At 38.4% G+C, this 22,812-nt stretch overlaps 1 protein-coding gene and 1 pseudogene across 2 annotated transcripts in view; one reads left to right on the top strand and one right to left on the bottom strand.

The window, feature by feature from the left end:
* The window catches only part of METAP1 (methionyl aminopeptidase 1), a 58,754-nt gene extending 50,383 nt beyond the window's left edge, over positions 1–8,371 (bottom strand). The window contains exon 1 of one of the 2 annotated variants that reach the window (XM_053554066.1): positions 7,726–8,371. In XM_053554066.1, the coding sequence (XP_053410041.1) occupies positions 7,726–7,839 (114 nt within the window). In that variant the 5' untranslated portion in view covers positions 7,840–8,371. Of the gene's footprint in view, positions 1–7,384; positions 7,555–7,725 lie in introns of those variants that run through there. The other variant, XM_053554148.1, reaches the window with a different exon arrangement.
* Positions 8,372–11,062: 2,691 nt separating this feature from the next.
* The window catches only part of LOC128590102 (U6 snRNA-associated Sm-like protein LSm7), a 62,288-nt pseudogene continuing 50,538 nt past the window's right edge, over positions 11,063–22,812 (top strand).

Here is a 22,812-nt window from a genome sequence, read left to right as displayed (position 1 = left end):
CTGCTGGTGGGACTGCAAACTAGTACAACCTTTCTGGAAGGAAGTATGGAGAAACCTCAAAGCACTCAAGCTAGACCTCCCATTCGATCCTGCAATCCCATTACTGGGCATCTACCCAGAAGGAAAAAAATCCTTTTATCATAGGACACTTGTACTAGACTGTTTATTGCAGCTCAATTTACAATCGCCAAAATGTGGAAACAGCCTAAATGCCCACCAACTCAGGAATGGATTAACAAGCTGTGGTATATGTATACCATGGAATACTATTCAGCCATTAAAAAAAATGGAGACTTTACATCCTTCGTATTAATCTGGATGGAAGTGGAAGACATTATTCTTGCTAAAGTATCACAAGAAGGGAGAAGCATGAATCCTATGTACTCAATTTTGATATGAGGACAATTAATGACAATTAAGGTCATGGAGGGGGAAGGAAAAGCAGAAAGAGGGAAGGAGGGAGGTGGGTGGGGCCCTGGTGTGTGTCACACCCTTTGGGGGCAAGACATGATTGCAAGAGGGACTTTACCTAACAATCGCAATCAGTGTAACCTGGCTTATTGTACCCTCAATGAATCCCCAACAATAAAAAAATAATTATGGAAAGAAAAAAAAAAGGAAGGAATTCCTGTCACACACTAAAACATACAGCGAACTTGAGAGCATTTTATGTAGTGAAGTAAATGACAAAAGTATAAATACTGTATGATTTCACTTGTATAAGGCATCTGAAGCAGTCAAAAGGCGAATTATAAAACGTTATAGCGGTATATAACGTGAAACAATGATCCTGATTTTGTTTTTAAAGAAAACAGCAGCTAACATTTAAGAGTTTACTACATACTAAGCATTCCAAAAAGTAGACACTATTATTAGAGATACCTCATTGTATAAGTGAGAAAACTGAGGGACAGGTTAACACTTCTAAAAAAAGTTTATTAACAGTAAATCCAGGTTTTGAATGCAGGTCCTTTTGAGACAGTATCCTTGTCCTTAACCTGTGCGTAATACATATAAAAGATAAGAAACCAAACTGTTGAGAACATTTCAGGATGTTAGAATTATGATAGTTTTCACTTTATACACTTCTGTTACAAATTTCTGACAAGATCATGGACTGCGTTTTATATAAAAAACAAAGATTTTTACATTTTGAAAAAATATATTCAGCTGAACAGCAAGGCCTCTATCCCTACTAATGACTGTCTCATTTCCCTCTATTTCCACCCTGGATTCTTCTCTAAAGCAAAGCTAATCTACTTGCTACCACACCTGTGTCTCCCCTTGTTCCTACTTCTACACACGCATCTGTCCTTTCCCTGAGAGAATGTGCTAGCTATCACCTCAATACACACCTTTTTTATTGACTTCATCATTTATTTTATTTACACATAGGTTATATTCAGCAGAATCCCTCCCTTAGCTCTCTCAGGAGGACTTTTGGAGCCTGTCTTCACTGATACCATTTTTCAGCTATTTAGTGTGCTGCCTTGAAAAGCTGCCTTGAAAAACTTCTTGGCTGTTTTGTGTCCTCCACATCAGCAAAGGTCCTTGAAGATGTCACCACCCCTTCTCCTAGAGCCAAGGTTATTCCAGTAGAAAGAAGCATACCCAGCACTCAGAGAAGTAGGTTCCTAAAGACCTTCCTGCCAGAAGCCAGGGCTGCTTAGAAACAAGACTGATTCCAGATGTAAGGTAGGCAAAGTGCAAGGTAAATCCCATCTGCCTTGTGCCAGAAAGCTAGGAAGCAATCGGAGGCTAACAGAGGCTCAAAAGGATATAGAAATCACTTTCAAGGCTGTACTGCTGACCAAATTTGAGACAATTTGAACATCAAAAAGAAAAAAGTCCATATGTCCCTAAGTGAGAAATGAGAAACTACTGGGAGTGACCAGTATACCATTACCTGTCTTCTTTAACAGGAAGATTTTACTACCATTTTTGGTAGAACATAGTTTATTCACCAGTTGAAGAAGGAAAAAACTCTTCCTTAAGGGGAGGGAGTAGAAGATCAGCTATATAATGACAGAATAGGTGAGGGAATCACCATTTGGAACATCCACTGAAATAATTAGGCAAGGACCATCAAGGATGCTAAGACCACCGGGAGAAAGACTGCTAAAGAAATGCCCATTCTCAAAGTGCCAGAATATCATCCCAGTGACTACATACTAACTGGGACGCCACCTTTACCAAAGTTAATGAGACACAACTAAAAATTTTGCAAATCTGCCAAATCTGAAAATAACTCATCTAAAAAAACTAAAACTTTTCCAATCACGAAATAGGCGAATAGTATTAAGATCACATCTTTTTCCTCCAGCCCTTCCATTTCCAAAAAGGTAACTTGGGAATTAGGACTTGTATAACTTTTGATTACCTACCAATCAAATGATGCTTTTTTTTTTCTTTTTATAACTTCTACTGCAATGTAAGTATAATTCATACCAAAATGCCACTGACCCCCAGAAGGCCCTCAAACTAACAATGACCTGTTAAATACCCTGTGAGAACTTTCAGAATAAGGATACAGAATCAGATTGGGATGGTTTAATGCTGGGTTCCTATACCAGCTCTACCATTATCCTATAATCCTGGGTAAAGCAAAATAGCTTAAATTTCCAGGAATATGTACTGAAGAAGAGTTAAATAGCAGCTAAAAAAATTCACTTTATGGTTGAATTTAGGTAGAACATAGTTTATTCACCAGTAAATTCAACCATAAAGTGAATAAATGGCAGTACACCCATAACAGTCTTTATTTATTTATTTTAATAAGGGGAAGGGCTTTATTCACCAGCTAGAGCTTACAGCATAAAAGAATTCCAAATGGCCACACACCCCCTAACCATCTTTACAAAGAATTATGTAAATGTAGCCATGACACAACACTCCCAATATTCTGATTAAGACATAAAGGTCAGAAAATTCCTTGAGATTACATATATTAAGGTGCCATTTTTGTAAAAACATACATGTATATGCACACAAATACATATAAGAATATTCAAATATGTATGGCTGAGCATGGTGGCTCATACCTGTAATTCTACCATTTTTGGAAGCCTAAGTGGGGGGATTGCTTGAGGCCAGGAGTTTGAGACTAGCCTGGACAACATAACAAGACCCTGTCTCTACCAAAAGAAAAACAAAATAAAAAATAAATTTAAAAAGAATACACAAATATGTACATAATGCACACCAAATATTTCACAGAAATTATTTCTGGGCAACTATTTTTGTTGTAAAACGACTCATAACCCTTCTACACCTTCATCCTATCCTTTTGTTTATTAAGAGACTACAACATTTGTACCCAAACTCAACTAACTTATGGCATTATCTAAGGGTGGTCTGAAGTAATATAAGGCATTCAAAGAAAATCCTCACACTTATAAATAAAAAGCACAATATAAAAATATCTCCAATGATGAAGATGAATTCCAAAAACACTCTGCATTGTCAGAAACTTTGTTACTAAAGGAGAAACAGTTTCAGAGGGCAGGATTCATTTCACAGAGGCTGCATATTAGAATGACCACCTCCAACCAAACAAGATGCTCAGCCATATTTTCTTCCTGAAGATTCAATCACCTTACCCTGCCTCTGCCTCTTTGAAAGAATCTGCTACAGAATGTGTCCAAAATGGTTACAAATAAATAACACTTCTCAAACACTTTTAAACCTTCCTTAGAACTCATTTTCATAATATCACACATAAGGTTATATATGCATAATAAAACCATTTCCTGAAAACTATGCTAGGCAGGCATGCTAGCATTCACCTTCCCTCAACTCCATGAGAAGAATGCTCCATTAGTCCTCTCTTACAAATTAGGAGATGACTTACCATGATACAGAAGCAAAGATTTATACCCAGGTCTCCTTCCATTTACACAATGCTTACTACCTTTTAAATTGTCATACCAACAAACATAAACAGTTACAGATGACTCAGGGACTTAGCTGATCCTTTAATCCAAAGAAAACAGCAAAAACTGTAAGCTATCACTAATTGAAACAGCAGTTAAAGAACTAAACCCAACTGTAAATAAAGAAATAAATGACAGAACATCTATAACAAGGTATACTATTAAGCCTTTACAAAGGATAGCATAAATGCAGAATTTCTTTGCTGTCCATTGCAAGCCCACTGATTGCTTTCCTTTTTCTTTTTTTATTGTTTGGGATTCATTGAGAGTACAAAGAATTAGGTTACACCGATTGCATTTGTTAGGTAAAGTCCCTCTTATAATTGGGTCCCACCCCAATTCTTTTCTTTCATTTAATGAAATAAGTGCCTACTGTGTGCAAGAAAACATAAAAATGAGTAAAGTGCAGTCTTTAACCTCAAAAAATGCTTACATGCAACAAAAGAAGATATGCAAAAACTATTAAACAAGAAGGGACACTTCCACCAAGAAATACAATCAAACTTTAGGAAGTCTTGAAAAGCTCAATTTTCAAATAAAAAAGGATTTACTCCTTCAAAGAACCAAAACTTTTCTTAAAATTAAGCATCTTGGGTAAAAATATTTTTATCTCCTCAACTATAAAACACAGTATTCCAATAAAAGGAGCTAACATTTATCTAGTTTACTAACTTGCTAAGTGCTTCACATACTGAACATTTAATCTTCCTCAAAACCCTGAAGAAGATACTATTTATTATTTTTTTATTTTATTATATATATTTTGAGACAGGATCTCCTTCTGTCACCCAGGCTCAAATGCAGCAGCATTATCACAACTCACTGCAACCTCAAACTCTTGGGCTCAACAATCCTCCTGCCTCAGCCTCCCAAGTAGCTGGGACTACAGATGCTCACAACTAGCTAATTTTTCTTTTCTTTTTTTTTTTTTTTTGCAGAGATGTGGGTCTTGCTCTGTTGCTCAGGCTGGTCTTGAACTCCTAGTCTCAAGCAATTCTTCCACCCTGGCCTCCCAGAGTGCTAGGATTACAGGCATGAGCCACCAAAGCCAGCCAAGATAAGTACTTGGGTGACTCATTTTAAAAAGATATAACTGACAAACAAGAGAAGTTATTTGCCCAAAGTCTCATAGCTAATAAATGATGCAGTCATAATTCAAATGCAGCATTCTACCTCTCTATTCTACCTTTGATACATTCGTTCATTAATTCAAATATTTACCAACCACCAACTGCATACAAAGCATAGTACTACAAAATGAGGATAGGGCAATGACAAAGATAAGATAGGTAATTTATGAAATTCATCTTCTGATTGAAAGAAGGACACTCTTATTTGTTTTCTAACAAATGAGGTAATTACAGATCTATAAAATGTTAATAAACAAGGTGGCCTGACAGTAAAATGATTTACTTCTGTTGTGGTGTTATAAAAAGACAGGTTGCAGTCTTGTTCCCACAGACAAGTTGTTAGCCAGATGGCCAGCTTGGAGATCCCAAGCATAACGCATAGAGAGAAGACAGATCACTCCTAGCAAAATGATCAGAGAAATGGCTAGGAAAACCACACATGTAGAAACCGGCTTAGGATAAGTTGCAGTGACTTGCCCAAGGTCTCAAGCTAGGCCTGAAAGACAGGTAACATTCCGGGTAAACCTGAATTTGGGACTATAATCTTGAAAGCAATGGGAACTCTTTTTTAGGGAATAAGCATAATCAAACTATGGGAATAATTTATGGTTTTGTTGTTTTTGTGGGTGTGTGTTTGCAAGATAAGGAATTACAGTAGAGAAATGAATCAAGACGACTATTACAACTGACTTAGAGAGAAATCTTAAAAACTGACTGTAGGAGGTGGTAACAGGAATGAAGAAAAAGACAAAGCTGTGAGAACCACTCTGGATATATCTGACTGTAGATACAGCCGTGGTACCAGAAATATACCCGGATAATGCAACATGTAATACGCCCATCCTATAACACAGAAAAAATCCTGCATGTTTTCATAAATATGTATAGCATCTTTCCACAAACCCCAATAATTCAATCTTTTTACTGAAAGTCACCTATGCTTAATGAACATGGTTTTAAGGTACATTTGTTAAATCTTACAGAAATGTTTACATGAATTCATTCATCATAAAATGCCACCTAATTTTAGACAGTGTAACACATTATTCTACTCAGATGGTATACAATTCTCAAAAGCAAACTATTAGTTTTTTTCAAGTCCAGGTCCCACACAGGCCTCAACAAATTAGAATTTAAAAATTTTAAGAATCAAAAGGACCTGTACCAGGTTTCGCATGCTGATAGTCCCAATGCTATTTTTAGATCAAACAACACTTCTCCACGTGCAACTTTTTCCAAATGATAACAAGGTCAAGGATCATATCCTATCCATAACCAAGACCTATTTGACAAAACTAAGATTTCTTACAATGGCTTATCTACAAGTGTTATGACTTTAAGTCTTTTACTTATGTTTATTTACATATATCTTAATATATTATTTGAAAATACTTGTATTTATTGTGTTAATAGATTTGCTTTCATTCTTACTCATATTTTTATACATGGCAGTGTTAAATCGTATTGGCGTCCTTTAAAAATAGAAAGCCTTACATTTCACATTCCTTGTGAATTTAGGTCTCGGAAGAACCTTGTGAAATACACATGGAACTCCATCGGCATTCCCTATGTACAGCGTACACTGGCGCTCAGAAAGATTGAGTAACTAGACTAACTCAAGATCACACAGCGATTGGCAGGGGCAGGGCCCTGACCAGGACTCCTAACTTTATTCACAGACTCCTCCCCCCAACGCAGACCAATTCACTCTTGGGATATTCGAATATTCATGTGCCTCTCCTCAACCTGGACAGTAACTAAGAACCATACTATTGCTGCCCTGCCATTATTCTGAACCCGGAAATGCAGCAACAACACTTTTCAGTAAACATAAACACGGCAAGGCTCAGTCAGGACCCCATTCCACGCTGGGTTTCCTCCACTGCACAAAACTAAAAGTACATCTCTCAATGAAGCTGTCCTTTTCACTTAGTGAGAAAGTCAGTAACAGAGCCAGGTGACTCATCCCATTAATTTATAGTTTTCTAAATTAATAATTTTGTTTACCAAAGGAAAATAATGAATTACACAGACTTCCATGTACTCTCACCCCCAAAGTTGCTTAAATGTCAAAGCACAGTAGTAAAACACAAAGAAGTGGGGCTGCAGCTAGCATTCCTCCTCTCTGCGACGTCGGCAGTCATCAGGCAACCCACCCCTCAAACCCCAGAGAGCGCGCAGCTTCCATCCCCAAACCCAGCCGGGACCAGAGTGACCACTCAGCCCGCCGACCCGACGAGCGCCTCAGACCGGAGCCCTGCTGGGAGCTGCAGCCGCAGCGACTCGCTACACTGGGGCTGCCCCTTTCCTCGGCGTTGCTACCTGTGCTGGGCAGCCCGCACACCTGGCAGTCCCCGCCCAGGCGGAGGATACGCGGCGGGAAGCGGCCGCCTGGCGACCCGGGACAAGTCGCTTCCGTCCCCAGCCCACATGGCGGCAGCGGACTGCGTCCCCGCCCTCGCGAGCGTCCCCGGTCCGGAGCGTCCTGGCAGCTCCAGAGGCTGGAGCGGGCGACGGCGGCGCCACGGGTAAGGGGAGGAGGAAGTGCGGCCGGGGGGAAGAGGAGGAGCGAGTCCCGACTCGCCCCAGGGGCTGGAGAGCAGGGGAGCGGCGGGGAGGGGGTCGGCCGGCGGCGGCATAGCCGCAAGGGAGCGGACGCCTACCTGCGAGCAGAAGTACGAGCCCTGGATGCCCAGCTTGATGCAGGTGGGACACTGGAGCTTGGCCTCACTGCTGCAGCCGTCTGTTTCGCACACCCGCGTCTCCACAGCCGCCATGCTGCCTGCCTGCTGGAGGAGCGTCTCACTGAGGAACAGGAGGAGGCGGAGGGAGGGACCGCCGGGTGGAGGGAGGGCAGAGACCGAGCCGAGGGAGGAGCTCGGCCGGCCGCGGGCCTGGGCGCGGAAGAGGGAGGAGCGCAGGGCGGCGCGGACCACTCTGCGCGCCCACACCCCCGACCTCCCGCGCGCGCGCGCAGCCGGCGCCCCGCCCCGCGGCCTTCGCCCCGCCTCTCGCCGCTTTCCCAGCTTCTCCCCTGCCTCCCAGCGGCTGCGCGCACGTGAGGACCCCGGCGAAGCCCAGTAGGGACCAATCCTCCGCGTCCGCCGGGTGTCTCCCACCCACGAGCGTGGCCAGAGCCGGGTGGTGAAGGCCAGGCGAGGTCCGGAGCAGCGGTCTTCTCGCGGCACACTCTGTGCCTGGGCAGGCACATACGCAGTTGTCTCCACTGACGGAGATTCCAGAGCCCCGAACGTCACCCATACGCTCAGTCGGGTGGAAAGGCCGTCCCACTCTTCTGCGTTGATTCGCCTGGCGCCCTTTGGAAAGCAGTTCACTTTTAAAGTTCTGTTTCTACCTGATTATATTCGCTCTGCGGTCTAAGGGCCACCGCTCATTCACAAAAAGGAGAGCCAGCGAGCTGTCATTGAGGCAGACAGCTGGGATTTGCATCTGCCCTCGCTCGTGCACGTTTTTTTCTTTTTACACGTACCACCACCCCCATTCACAATCTATGGTGCTAGTAATAGTGACATGACAACTGATATTCAATGCAAACAAGTTTTTGCATTATCCCAGTTGATTGTTTAAGAGGTAAATAGGGGGAAATCGTGTGAATCCTGAAATGTCAGAGTTGAAACAAGCATTAGAAGTTATCTGTTGCAAACCCTAAATCTTTTAAACTACATCCCAGATCTTCCATTTTATAACTAGTGCTTGAATACTTCTCTAAGGAAGGAAGAGGGAGAAAGTAGTATTTATTTGAGCATCAACTAAATGCTGTAAACTTTGCTATCAAATCATATCCTTTTAAAACTTCCATATTTAGTAAGCTAGAAAAGTGCATATTACAGTAATTTTAATAACTTTGTTTTACTATATAAGCAACACATAACAATGTAATAAAATCTAGTAAACCAAAAAAAATCAACGGCCATATGTATATATAATATATATGTATGCATTGACATACGTGTGCACGTGTATATATAAAATATATTTAAATTAAAACTGGACCATTTAGCCGGACGTTGTGGCAGGCGCCTGTAGTCCCAGCTACTTGGGAGGCTGAGGCAAGAGAATCGCTTAAGCCCAAGAGTTTGAGGTTGCTGTGAGATATGATGCCATGGCACTCTACGCAGGGTGACAGCTTGAGACTCTGTCTAAAAAAAAAAAAAAACTGGACCATACAGTGTGTTTAACTACCTGCTTTCTAAGATTACTGTGCTGTGATTTTGTCATTAAGTATACCTTTACCACATAATTTTGGTACCTGCATAATATTCTATTGTATGAATAATTTACTGAATCAAACCCACTCATAATAGACATTTGGGCTATTTTTGTTTTATAAAAGTTTTAATGAAAATCCTTTAGCTAAAAATTTGCATGTATCTTTGGGGGTAGAGGGAGGGGGCAGGAAGGACATATGGCAGAAGGAGCGAGGGCAGGAGACGAGATCTCACCTAATGTGCACTTGGTGAGGGAGTATAACATGCCCCCTGGGTGAAGGGCTCTTCTACAAATGGAACTTTACCCTGGAAATGAGAACAATGTAACCTAAATATTGTATCCTCATATTTATTTGAATAAAGTTTTTAAAAATCACATTGTACCCCATAAATGTATACAGTTATGATTTAATAAAATTAAAAATAAAGAAAATAAAAATTTGCATACATCCTTATTTAGTTAGGCTGTATTCTTATAAGTGGAATTGCTGCATGAAAGTTTCCACTTGTGTTCTTTATACGGTTTGCCATATTTTTACCTAAGTGTAACTACCTTCAAAACATACATTTTAAAAAAGAAAAATGATAACTTTACAGTGGAGATACCTGGCAGATATTCTGAATTGTTATCAACATGAAAATCACTGGTACAAATTGACTTTGTACCCCTCTGTATGTGAACCGTTGAGAACACGGTACCGTGTATCTTTCATGGTGTTCCTGCCAAAAATGCATGATTGACTCTAATCATGAGGAAACATCAGACAAAGCCAGCTAAAGGCATTCCACAAATAATTGACCTGTACTCTTCAAAATGCCAATGTCCCAAAAGAGAAAGGTTTGAGGAACCCCTCCATTTCCAAGGAGCCTATAAAAACCTCACAAATGAATGCAACACAGTCATGGTTGGGTTGGATTTGGGACCAGAAGAAAAAAATACTTTTTACTGTAAAGGAAATAGGTTGTACTATATCCTTATGAATTCCCTGATTTTGATAGTTACACTGTAGCCATACTCGTACACAGAGCTATACTGAGAGATAAAGTGAATGATAAGACAAATGTGATAAATGTGATAGAATATCAATAATTGGGGAACCTGGGTATAGCAGCATTCTTTCTTCAAGTCTTGCAAATTCCCCTCAAGTTTTAAATTATTTCAAAATAAAAGAACATTTTAAAAATCATTTCTAGATGCTCATTACCTACAAACCACTTTATGTGTGCCACCTGTTTAACCCAGTAGCCTCATCTCTATTTTTCCCATCTAGGTCTTTGACACTAGCAGCAGCAAACTGCTCATGGTTTCCTAAACACACAGTGCTATTTCATTCTTCTGTGTTCTTATACTTGCTGTTTCCTCTGCCTGGACTCTTTTCCTCATTTGGTTTTTTATTGACATTACTATTTTTTTCAATCCAGCTTCAAAATCACTTTTACCTATTACATTTTTGTTGACATCCTTAGCTGTAGTTAATCAGTAACTTCTCTATGCTACCTCTAAACCAAACACAAAGTGTATTGGTGCAATAGCACTAATTAATAGTAATTGTGGATAACATTTATTAAGGACTTACTATATCCTAGAAAGCAGCCTGGCAAGGGGAGTCAGCCCCTGAGAGTGATGAGGAGGGCGTCCACGGGAGGAAGGAAGCTCAGCATGGAAAGTCAGAGAGTCCAAAGTGGTAAGGACATCCTCCCAGAATAAATCAGCACAGGGTGTCAGAACCTGAGTGCTGTGAGAAGGGAGTCCATGGAGAAAGGGGCAGGCATGCGGTGCTGGAGCCTGTGCGAGGTAAGGAAGTCATCATTTGGAAAGGGGAGGCCAATGTGGGGTGTTAGAGCATAACAGTGATAGGAAGAATTGGTTTTATACAATGGGACATTAATCAAGTAAATAAATACATTAAGGATAATTGAGGTCAGTTTTTTCACTTTCTGAGAAGTGAGTTATAAATACAGAAAACTAAAACAAATTGTAGTGTAGAAGTAGAATTGGAAGAATTGGTGTGAGCAATGGTTTTCCACACATACATATAAAGGTATATAGATCCAGATATAGATGTGAACGTGTATGTATATGTGTACATATGCATATGTAAATATACACATTCGCTACTTCTGTCCACTGAGCAAGTCTAAGACATCTCAAGAGCAAGGATCATACCTAGTGCCCAGCTCTCAGCTTCTAAATATCAGGCTATGGTTAAAGGAACCAAATAACTTGGAGAAGTGAGTGGTCTCTCAACTTGAGTAGGGAAAATACAAAATCTGGGACATCTTACATCAGAAAGCCAGGAAGTGCTCAAAGAGTTTTGGGACATTTAAAACAAGCAAAAGAACTGGAAAAGTTCAGAAGATCCCCAGTGTCCGATTCACAGAGAATGTTAGCATCAAAATAAATAATAATAGATGATAGTCTATTGAAATAGGCTATGATTTCATACTGACAGGAAATGATGGGTCATACTGATATAAAGTGATAAATGAATAAATTGACAATTTAATGAGAAATCAAATATGCTTATTAATTATAAATGGGACAAGTAGTTTCAGAGTTGGCAGGCCAGGCAGACACCACCTTAATCAAGTAATCAAAGTAAACATCAGCAATGGGACAAATTGAACTGTGCTCTCCATCTGACAGAATACAGTAAGATGAATGTGGTATCATTTCTGGGACATCCCGTCTGAAAAGCCATAACCTTAACCTAATCATGAGGAAATATCAGACAAACTAAAATTGTGGAACATTACACAAATAACTGCCTTGTAATTGTCAAAAGAGCTAAGGTCATGAAAAATAATGGAAAGGCAAAAGAAATGTTTTGGGTTTGTTATGGACTAAATGTGTCCTCTCAAAAATCCATCTGAGGAAATTCTAACTCCCAATGTGATGTTATTAAGAGGTGGGACCTTTGGGGAGTAATTGAGTCCTGAGTGTGGAGCCCTGGTGAAAAGAAACATAATGGTTTGCTTTCTCTCTGTCTCTCTCCCTACCATGTGAAGATAAAGTAAGAAAGCAGCCTGTGAACTAGAAAGGGTGCCTTTACCAGATACCAGATCAGTGGGCGCCTCAGATTCTAGAATTGTGAGAAATAAATGCTTACTGTTTTCGTTCTTTGTTTGTTTTTTGAGACAAAGTCTCACTGTTACCGGGCCTACGTGCAGTGGTGTCATCATAGCACACTGCAATCTGGGACTTCTGGCCACAGCAATCCTCCAGCCTCAGCCTCCCAAAGTGCTAGGATTCCAGGTAAGAGCCACCACTTCCAACCTAAATTAAAAGAGAATAAGGAAACCTAACAAAATTAAAACATGATTCTAAAATGGATCCTTTTGCTCTGAAGGGCACTATTCAAACATTCGGTGAAACTTGAATAGCCTCTAAGAATTAGGTGGTAATAATGTATAAAAGGTAATTTCCTAATTTTTATGGTAGTGTTTGATTATATAGGAGAATATTCTGGTTGTAGGAAATGCACTCTAAAGTATGAAGACATGATAGGGCATCAGGTTGGCAATTTACTCTCAAATAGCTTAAGAAAAAATAATGTTTAAGCTATACTTAAGATTTTCTGTAAGTTTGAGATTGTTTCAAGAAATGCAGCTTCATCCTATGCAAGGTATTGATAAAATAATATTTTATATATACTAGTTAATGCATTTTTCTAGTGTATAGTACAATAATTTTTTTTAATTATGGGCAGAGCCAGTGACTGACCCACAGACATTGTGAATATTGCCTGACCTACTCTGAAGAGACACCTTGATCAAAATGCTTAATTTTAGCATGCACACATTAGAATTACATACTAGAAAGTGGTTTTTATAATTTATATTAGTAGACAAATGGAATATACTTGTACATTTGTTTAGATGTGTGTGTGTGTGTATAGAGTAACAAAATAAAAGAATAGTGGATCACACAAATGCACATTTCAGCCATCAGCTACATAAAATATATCCCTGCGTACTACAAGTGTTATCCATGAGTTCATTAGACAATGGGCATAACAAATTGTACCTGCAATAATAATTTTAACTTATGAAATGCATGGAAATTTAGCACGTTTAGCTGAAACCTCTCTAAAAGTCAGTATTTTCTTTATTGTATTGCCATAGTGACTTTCCAAAACATACTTTTTAAATTTTCTTTAAAAACAAGGTTATGGCAGGTTGTTTATCATTCCAAGCAATGACATCTTGTTCTTACTAAATTGTAAAGCACTAAATGCATTTTAATAGATGCTTTGATTAAATTGTATGAAGAACAAACTTTCTGTTAGCCTTGATTTAAAAATGTGTATGCAGAATCATTAGGGTGAAAAATATCCCACACCTACCTTAAACATAATTATGCAGATTCTTAAAATATTTAAAATAAGACATTTGCATTTAAAACCACATCAAAAATGGATACTCCATTACTATTTGCTGATGAACATCTGTTAGAGCTTTTAAGAGGATGATTTGCTTAATTTGTTAAGAATATCTACTCGATGTAACAAACTAGGAAATACAGCAAAAAATACTTTTTATACTTGCCATCCTGGCTACGGCCACTGCTGAGTGCCCAATCTTCCAGAAGCAGAGACCAAACTAAGTTCTCAATAGCTATCATCCACCTACCTGGTGGCAGGTTGATCAGACCACTTCTTTTTTTTTGAGACAGATTCTCACTATGTCACCCTCGGTGGAGTGCTGTGTCGTCATAGCTCACAGCAACCTCAAATTCTTGTGCTTAAGCTATTCTCTTGCCTCAGCCTCCCAAGTAGCTGGGACTACAGCCACCCGCCACAATGCCTGGCAATTTTTTTTTTTGTCGTAGTTGTCATTGTTGTTTAGCTGTCCTGGGCTGGCTTCGAACCTGCCAGCCTTGGTGCATGTGGCTGGTGCCATAACCACTGTGCTACAGGAGCTGAGCTTGCAAAAGCTTTTTAGCTTGATCAAGTCCCAGTTATTTATTATTGGTGTTGCTGCAATTGCTGGGGGTGGGATGGGGGTGGGGTCTTCCTCATAAAGTTTTTTGCCCAGGCCTATATCTGCAAGTGTTTCCCCCCACACTATCTTCTAGAATTGTTTTTGTTCGTGTCTTAAATTTACATCTTTTATCCAACGAGAATCAATTTTTGTCAATGGTGAGAGGTGCGGGTCCAGTTTCAGTCTTTTGCATGTGGACAACCGGTTCTCCCAGCACCATTTGTTAAATAAGGATTCTTTTCCCATTTGCATGTTTTTGTTAGTCTTATCAAAGATTAAATGATGATATGTGGTTGGGTTCATCTCTAGATTCTCTGTCCTATTCCATAGATCTGTGTTTCTATTTTTGTGCCAGTACCATGCTGTTTTGATCACTATAGCCTTGTAATATAACCTGAAGTCTGGCAAGTGATGCCTCCAGAATTCTTTTTATTTCTAAAAACTGTATTTGCTATTCAGGTTTTTTTTCTGGTTACATATGAATGGAAGTACTATTTTTTTAAGATCTTGAAAGTATGACATTGGTGCTTTGATGGGGATTGCATTAAATCTATAGATTGCTCTGGGTAGTATGGACATTTTAATGATGTTAATTCCTCCCAGTCATGAGCATGGTATGTTCTTCCATTTGTTGACATCTTCTGCTATTTCCTTTCTTGAAGTTTCATGATTCTCTTTAATGAGATCTTTCATATCTTTTGTTAGATATATTTCCAGGTATTTCATCTTTTTTGGTGCTATTGTAAAAGGAATAGAGTCTTTGATTTTGTTCTTGGCTTTACAATTGTTGGTACATACGAAGGCTACTGATTTGTGGGTATTGATTTTGTAACCTGAGATGCTGCTATATTCTTTGATCGCTAAGAGCTTTGTAGTTGAGTATCTGGGGTTTTCCAGGTATAAGATCATGTCATCTGCAAAGAGGGAGAGTTTGACATCCTCTGTCCCCATTTGGATTCCTTTGTTCTCCTTCTCTTGCCTAATTGCAATGGCTAGGACTTCCAACACTATGTTAAATAAGAAAGTATTTTCTTGTAGCAATCTGAAAAAACTAAGACACAACTCAAATATCCATCAAGTGATGAATAGATTTTTTAAAAACATGTTTTATCCTTGTAAGTCATATAATTCAGCCATAAAAGCAATGAATACATACTGCAATATAAATGAATCTCAAAAACATTATAAAAAGTGAACTAAATCAAGCATGAAGGGCCATTTATTGTATGATACTATTTATTTTACATGTCCAGAATAACTAAATTCATGGAAACAGAAAGTAAAGCAGAAATTTCTGAGGGTTTAGAGAGAAGAGGATGGGGAGTAACTAAGGATTTCTTTTTGGGGTGATAAAAATGTTCTATATTTAGATAATAGTGTACAACTTTGTAAATATACTTAAAAACCACTAAATTATACACTACAAAATACTGAATTGTATAGTAGATTAATTATATCTCAATTTTTTAAATTTACTTTGAAACAAAAAAAAAGGGAAAAGAAAAATAAAGATGTAGGGCAGTGCCTGTGTCTCAGTGAGTAGGGTGCTGGCCCCGTATACTGAGGGTGGCAGGTTCAAACCCAGCCCCAGCCAAACTGCAACAAAAAAATAGCCGGGCATTGGGTGGGGATGCCTGTAGTCCCAGCTACTCAGAAGGCTGAGGCAGGAGAATCACCTAAGCCCAAGAGCTGGAGGTTGCTGTGAGCTGTGATGTCACAGCACTCTACCGTGGGTGATAGACTGAGACTCTGTCTCTAAAAAAAAAAAAAAAGAAAGAAAGAAAAAGAGAAAAAGAAAGATGTAAAGTTATCATTTCACCCCAGTTAAAATGGTCTTTATCAAAAAGATAGGTAATAACAGATACTGATGAGGATTTTGAGGAAGGGGAACACTTGTACACTGTTGGTGGGAATATAAGTTAGTACAGCCATTACGGAAAACAGCATAAAGTTTTCTCAAAAAACTAAAAATTGAACTACCATATGATCCAGCAATTCCACTATTAGAGATGTATCCAAAAGAAATGAAATTCAATGTATTAGGGAGATATTTGCACATCCATGTTTATTGCAAGCATTATTCACAATAGCCAAGTTATACAATCATCCTGAGTTTTCATTAATAGGTGAATGAATGAAGAAAATATGGTATATACACACAATGGAATGCTATTCAGCATTAAAAAGGAAATTCTGTAACTTGCAACAGCATGATTGGAATTGAGGAACATTATGCTAAATGAAATAAGCCAGGAACAGAAAGACAAAATACTGTGTGTTCTCACTTATATGTGGGATTCAAAACCATAGAACTCATAGAAACAGGGAGTGGAATGGTGGTTAGAGGCTGGGGTTGAGATGAATGGGAAAATAATGACCAAAGAGCACAAATCCCAGATAGAAAGAAAAAGCTTTTTTATTTACATCTATTGCCCAGCATGGTGGATATTTAATAATAGTGTATTGTTCATTTCAAAATTGGTGAAAGGAAATTTCAAACGTTCTCACCATAAAAAATAAGTATTTGAAGTGGTAAATATATTAGTTACCTTGATTTAATTATTCCACATTGTTTTCATAAATTGTAACATTGCTTTGTATTGTAAATTGCCAATTTACAATAAAATTCCAATTACACATGTATTCTTTTTCTTCTTCATGACTCTTATGGTTCTTATGTTTTCTGTGTTTTTTTTATCTCCTCTCTAAGTTTCTGGCTGAATACTTCAGACAACAAGCTGATCCTTGCATTAGGAACCCAAAATATTATTACTTGGTAATCTTTTCTCTTGATCTTATAAGTAATACATCTGACTGCCTGTGTTTTGGAAAGTGGGGCCTGGGAGTCCCAGCAAAGAGTCTACATGTTTTCATTTCATTCTGGTCAGTGCCTAAAGTCACAGCTTTCTCTGCTCCAAATCTCATGCTTTCACTTCCATTTCTTTCTTTCTTTTTTCTTTTTCTTAGAGACAGAGTCTCACTTTGTCGCCCCTTAATAGAGTGCCATGGTGTCATAGCTCACAGCAACCTCAAACTCTTGGCTCAAGGTGGGCTCAAAGCAGTGAGATAAGTGATGGGGAGTGGCTATAAATACAGATGAAGCTTCACTGGCTCACCCTGCTCACTTCCGGCTGTGCAACCTAGTTCCTAACAGGCCATGCACTGGTACTTTGGCCTAAGCCTTAATGAATACATGCTTTCTTAAAATGAAGCTTTTAAGATTTTGTGACCTAAAATAAAGTCTTAAGGCTGCACTGGACTGGACTCCCTTTTGTCCAAGAAGATACCCTAAGACTGAATTGCTGGCCATGAGAAAAGAAATCAGACATGCCTCATCATGTCCCCTCCCTTCTTAGAGACATCCTTTTAGTTCATTAACAGGCCTAAGACTATGCTAGACAAACCTGTGGGTCTTCAATTTATATAACAAACTATATCGCCAGTAGTTTGTCTCTCATTAACAGACCCTTATCTTAACACAACCATTCCTTTTCACTGACTCCTGGTCTTTTAGACAGACCCTAATTCTTTCAGCCAATTGTCAACTAAAGAATCATTAAACCCACCTATAATCTGTAAGCCCCCTCATTGAGATGTCTCACCTTCTTGGACCAAACCAATATATTTATGCCTTCCACATCCTGATTTATGACTTTACCTGTAATTCCTATCTCCCTAAAATGTATAAAACTAAACTCTAACCCCACCACAGCAAGTCTCCTCACTCAGGACTCCTGGGTGTTGCTCTAGGTCAGGTGTCCTCAAACTTTTTAAACAGGGGGCCAATTCACTCTCCCTCAGACCGTTGGAGGGCCAGACTATAGTTTAAAAGAAAAACTATGAACAAATTCCTATGCACACTGCACGTATCTTATTTTGAAGTAAAACACAAAATGGGAACAAATACAATTCACACCGCTTCATGTGGCCCACGGGCCACAGTTTGAGGATGCCTGCCTAGGTCACGGTCCTCAAATTTGGCTCAGAATAATTATTGTACAGAGTATGCCTTCTTTTCCATTGACAATTTTATCTTTATACATCGTATACCTAAATCAAAATATCACACTAAATTCCATAATATGTACAATTATTAAATGTTAATTAAAGGTGATTTTAAAAGAAGGGAAAAGATATTTTTAAAAGAAATATTATTCCTTTAACTTACATAATATGCTATTTATAATATTACGCCTACATCTTTTGCCCCAAACTTTTTATTTTTTTTAATTCATTACGAGTTCTGGATTTCAGTTCAGTTATGAAGATGGGGAATTCCACATTATGCATTTCCAAATATTAGTGTTAGAGAGAGTTCTGGACTCACAAGCTTAACAAACTCATGGGACTATCTTGTCTACTTTTCATTGAAAACACATTTCGTTCGCCAATGCAGCCTTAAAATTAGGTGACTCAAATTTTGCGGTAATACAACTCTGCTATCTAAAATTCAATGCCTCCAATAAATATCAACCAGGCACTACAAAGTTTAATGGGAAATATGTGTTCCACATCTGGTTTCCCTCAATACCATTTAACAAATTAAAATGGCAAGTGGCATCATCTGCTACCCCTTTGAGGTTAGCAAGAGATACTGATGAGTAGTTGGAATTGATTTCTGCTGACATATTTTACAATGTATTACAAAATTGTCCTAAGATTGATTACACAGCCAAGTTGAACTAAAAGTAATTTTTTAAGAAGTGTATTTGGAGATGAGATGTAAGAAAGCACCACTCTGTCTTGAGGGCTTGTGATAAATTTAAAACAAGTGGAAACTTTGAGTAATTATATGTTAGACAAATGTCTAACACAAATTGTGGGATTTTTGACATCCATATTAACACCAAAGCTTCATGGTAAATTCTGAACTTTTATTTCTCATTTGAACTGTGAAAATAATGCATTGTCTACAGGCTAGCAGGATAGAAAGAGGTGTGATTGTCCAGGATTATATTCTAATTATGTTCACAGCAAGGAACATAGTTTTTGGGTTTTGCTCTCTGTCAGCCTGGGTACAGTGCCCTGGATCACAGCAACCTCACACTCTTTAGGCTCAAGCGATCCTCTTGCCTCAGTCTCCCAAGTAGCCTGCCGCAACTCCCGGCTAGTTTTTTCCATTTTTAGTGGAGACAGGGTCTCATTCTTGCTCAGACTGGTCTCCAGCTCCTGAGCTCATGCAATCCACCTGCTTCAGCCTCCCGGACTGCTGAGATTACAGGCATGAGCCAACGAGCCCAAGCCTGGAAAGTTTGGGCTCAGATTACACAGAATGCTTTGTCATGTCTTCCGAGTAGGCAGCAGGCAAGACAACTACACTACACCAAACCAGTTTGGAAATGAAGGAAAAGCATCCGTTTAATTTATAAATGCATCAGCTTCTTACAAGCCCTCTCCAGCTGCCTTTTCACATTGCTTGGTGGTACACTCACATGATGGAAACTTACTGATTTCTGTTGTTTCTTTTCTTAGCAAAATGATCCTTTCTTCAGCAGTGCTTTGTGGTTACTCTATTTGCATATCTTTAAGTCTCTCAAAGGAACACACACCATGTAGCATATAAATAGGAATTTTATCACATCCATTCATGGACCTTGATTTATGGCAAGACTCCACTTGGGCTCCATTCTGGCATGTCTGAAAGCAATGCAGGAGGTGAGATCTAAGGGGCTAGCAGGGAAGGGTCCACGGGAAGGTCAGACATGCTACCAAGGTCAGAATGCCTTTGTGAGAACGCTACTCCATCCAGCTGTGAGTACAGCTTCTGTTGTGAGAATGATCATGGTGACTGAGCAATGCTATTTAATCAAATGTCTCTTGGTAATTCAAAAAGTAGCAATGTGTAACCTGGGATTGCTTAAGCTGTCCACTTTGCTTTATCCCTGTCTCAGTGGCATCGAAATGAATAATGCAATTGAATAATGCAATTTTGTCTCTTTCCATATCGTTCAGTTAAATCACGTTTCTTCTCAAAACATTTCCAGCCTTTAGGCAAGTCTTTTTCAATAATAGTTTATACTACAAGAATATTAGTAATGTATCTTTAGAGATTCTCAAGTAATTTTATGTTCATTACTATGTATTACACGTATTTTGATTTTTTTTAATAAAAAGGAACAGAATAGGCTTCCAATTCCTAACATCATTTCATCTTATTTAAAGCAATGATATTATCTTTAAATAGTTGATTTTGTAATTTGTATGACATGACAATAAAAAGCTTTTGAAGGGCTTTCTGAAAAGTCTGATATTAATGAAACTGTTCTTCCAAGGTTTCTATCCTTCTTGAAAATAAACGAAAACAGAGGTCCCTGAACAGAATCATGTTATGCTCTTGACAGTCTGGAATATTTAATAATATTTAAAGGAAATATTTACCTTAATATCGTCTCTCTCTTCTGTGTCCCTTAGGAAGAAAGCATTTGATAAATTTGAGTGATTATTGAAAGAATCTTCCTTACTGATACTGTTAGAGATATTCAAAGATTGAAACACAATGAGCAACTTAGTACGGATATCCCTGACTTAATTGAAAAGTTAGATTACCTGTCTTAACTCAGAACATAAAGGAGCAGCTCCTAATATTAATATAAAGGTATTTCATAGGATACAAGCAGGAAGCTCTTGCTCAGGGAATTAATAAACAAAAAATGTTTGTGTTCACAATATTACAAATTAGCTAAAATATAAAGAACCTTGTCCATACTGTGCAAGATTATGTCTGTGTTTAATGAGTGTGGAATAATACATTTTTGTGGCTTTAATTTGCATTTCTCTTATTTGTAGCAAGGTTCAGCAATATTTATATCATTGTTAGTAATTCATTTTTCTCATAGTCACTGTGACTTACATTCTTGGTGTTCATATTACTTTTTAATATGTAGAAAAGTTGGAGAAAAGGGAACACTTCTACACTGCTGGTGGGAATGCAAATTAATACATTCCTTTTGGAAAGATGTTTGGAGAACACTTAGAGATCTAAAAATAGATCTGCCATTCAATCCTGTAATTTCTCTACTAGGTATATACCCAGAAGACAAAAAAATCACATTATAACAAAGATATTTGTACCAGAATGTTTATTGCAGTCCAATTCATAATTGCTAAGTCATGGAAAAGGCCCAAGTGCCCATCGATCCACGAATGGATTAATAAATTGTGGTCTATGTACACCATGGAATATTATGCAGCCTTAAAGAAAGATGGAGACTATACCTCTGTCATGTTTACATGGATGGAGCTAGAACATATTCTTCTTAGTAAAGTATCTCAAGAATGGAAGAAAAAGTATCCAATGTACTCAGTCCTACTATGAAACTAATTTATGGCTTTCATATGAAAGCTATAACCCAGTTATAACCCAAGAATAGGGGGAAGGGGATGAGGGAGGGGAGGAAGGAGGGAGGATAGGCGGAGGGAGGGTGATTGGTGGGATTACACCTATGGTGCATCTTACAAGGGTACATGTGAAACTTAGTAAATGTAGAATATAAATGTCTTAACACAATAACTAAGAAAATGCCAGGAAGGCTATGTTGATCAGTGTGATGAAGATATGTGAAATGGTCTATAAAACCAGTGTATGGTGCCCCATGATCGCATTAATGTACACAGCTATGATTTAATAATAAAATAAAATTTAGAAAATGTAGAAAAGTTATATTTACCTTTAACTTCTATCTTTAGAAGTTTTCCATATTAATATGTTTTCTCCTATTTGTATTATATTGTGACTTTTGATTTATAGAAATATTCAATTACAGTGGAATGTCGTGTATAATATTTTCCTTTGTGCTTGTCTACTTTGCGTTTTAAAAAAAAATTTAAATTGCTTCAGTATAATAAATGGATTATTCAGCATAAAAAAGATTATGTCTATGACAACAGGAGATTTAAAGATGCAGAATGCTGATTCTGAGGAAATCAGAGGGCCTTTGGGGGGTATACTGGTTAATATAGCTGCTACAACAAAATACCACAAACTAGATGGCTTGAACAATAGAAATTTATTTGCTTCCAGTTTTGGAAGCTAGAGGTCCAAGATCAAGGCGACAGCAAGTCTGGTTCCATTTGAGGGCTCTCTCCTTGGATTACAGATGACTACCTCCTTACTACATCCTCACATAGTCCTCCCTCGTTCTGAGTTAGCTGCATCCTAATATCTTCTTATAAGGAAAGCAACCAGATAAGGGCCACTCATATGGTCTTGTTTTATCTTAATTATCTCTTTAAAGTCCCTCTCTCCAAATATAGCCCCATTCCGATGTGCTAGAGATTAGGACTTCAACATATGAACTTGGAGGGAGGACAAAATTTAGCCCATAGCATTGGTAAATATTCTATCCTAGATCTTTCCAAATCTAGATCCAGGAAATGTGGAAGCAATTCACAGTATTTCCTAATGGATAATCTTGATTACTCATATAAATCTAGAAGATCCAGAGAAAAATGTTCCAACATCTTTCTAGCATATTTGCGTATGTAGCCACACACGCGGAATAGAAGAGTCAATTGCTATCATAATGTGTTAATCTTTGG

The sequence above is a fragment of the Nycticebus coucang genome, chromosome 1 (assembly GCF_027406575.1).
Source record: "Nycticebus coucang isolate mNycCou1 chromosome 1, mNycCou1.pri, whole genome shotgun sequence".
NCBI lineage: Eukaryota > Metazoa > Chordata > Mammalia > Primates > Lorisidae > Nycticebus > Nycticebus coucang.
Note: the sequence above shows the minus strand (reverse complement) of the source record. Positions and strands in the feature narration are given on the sequence as shown.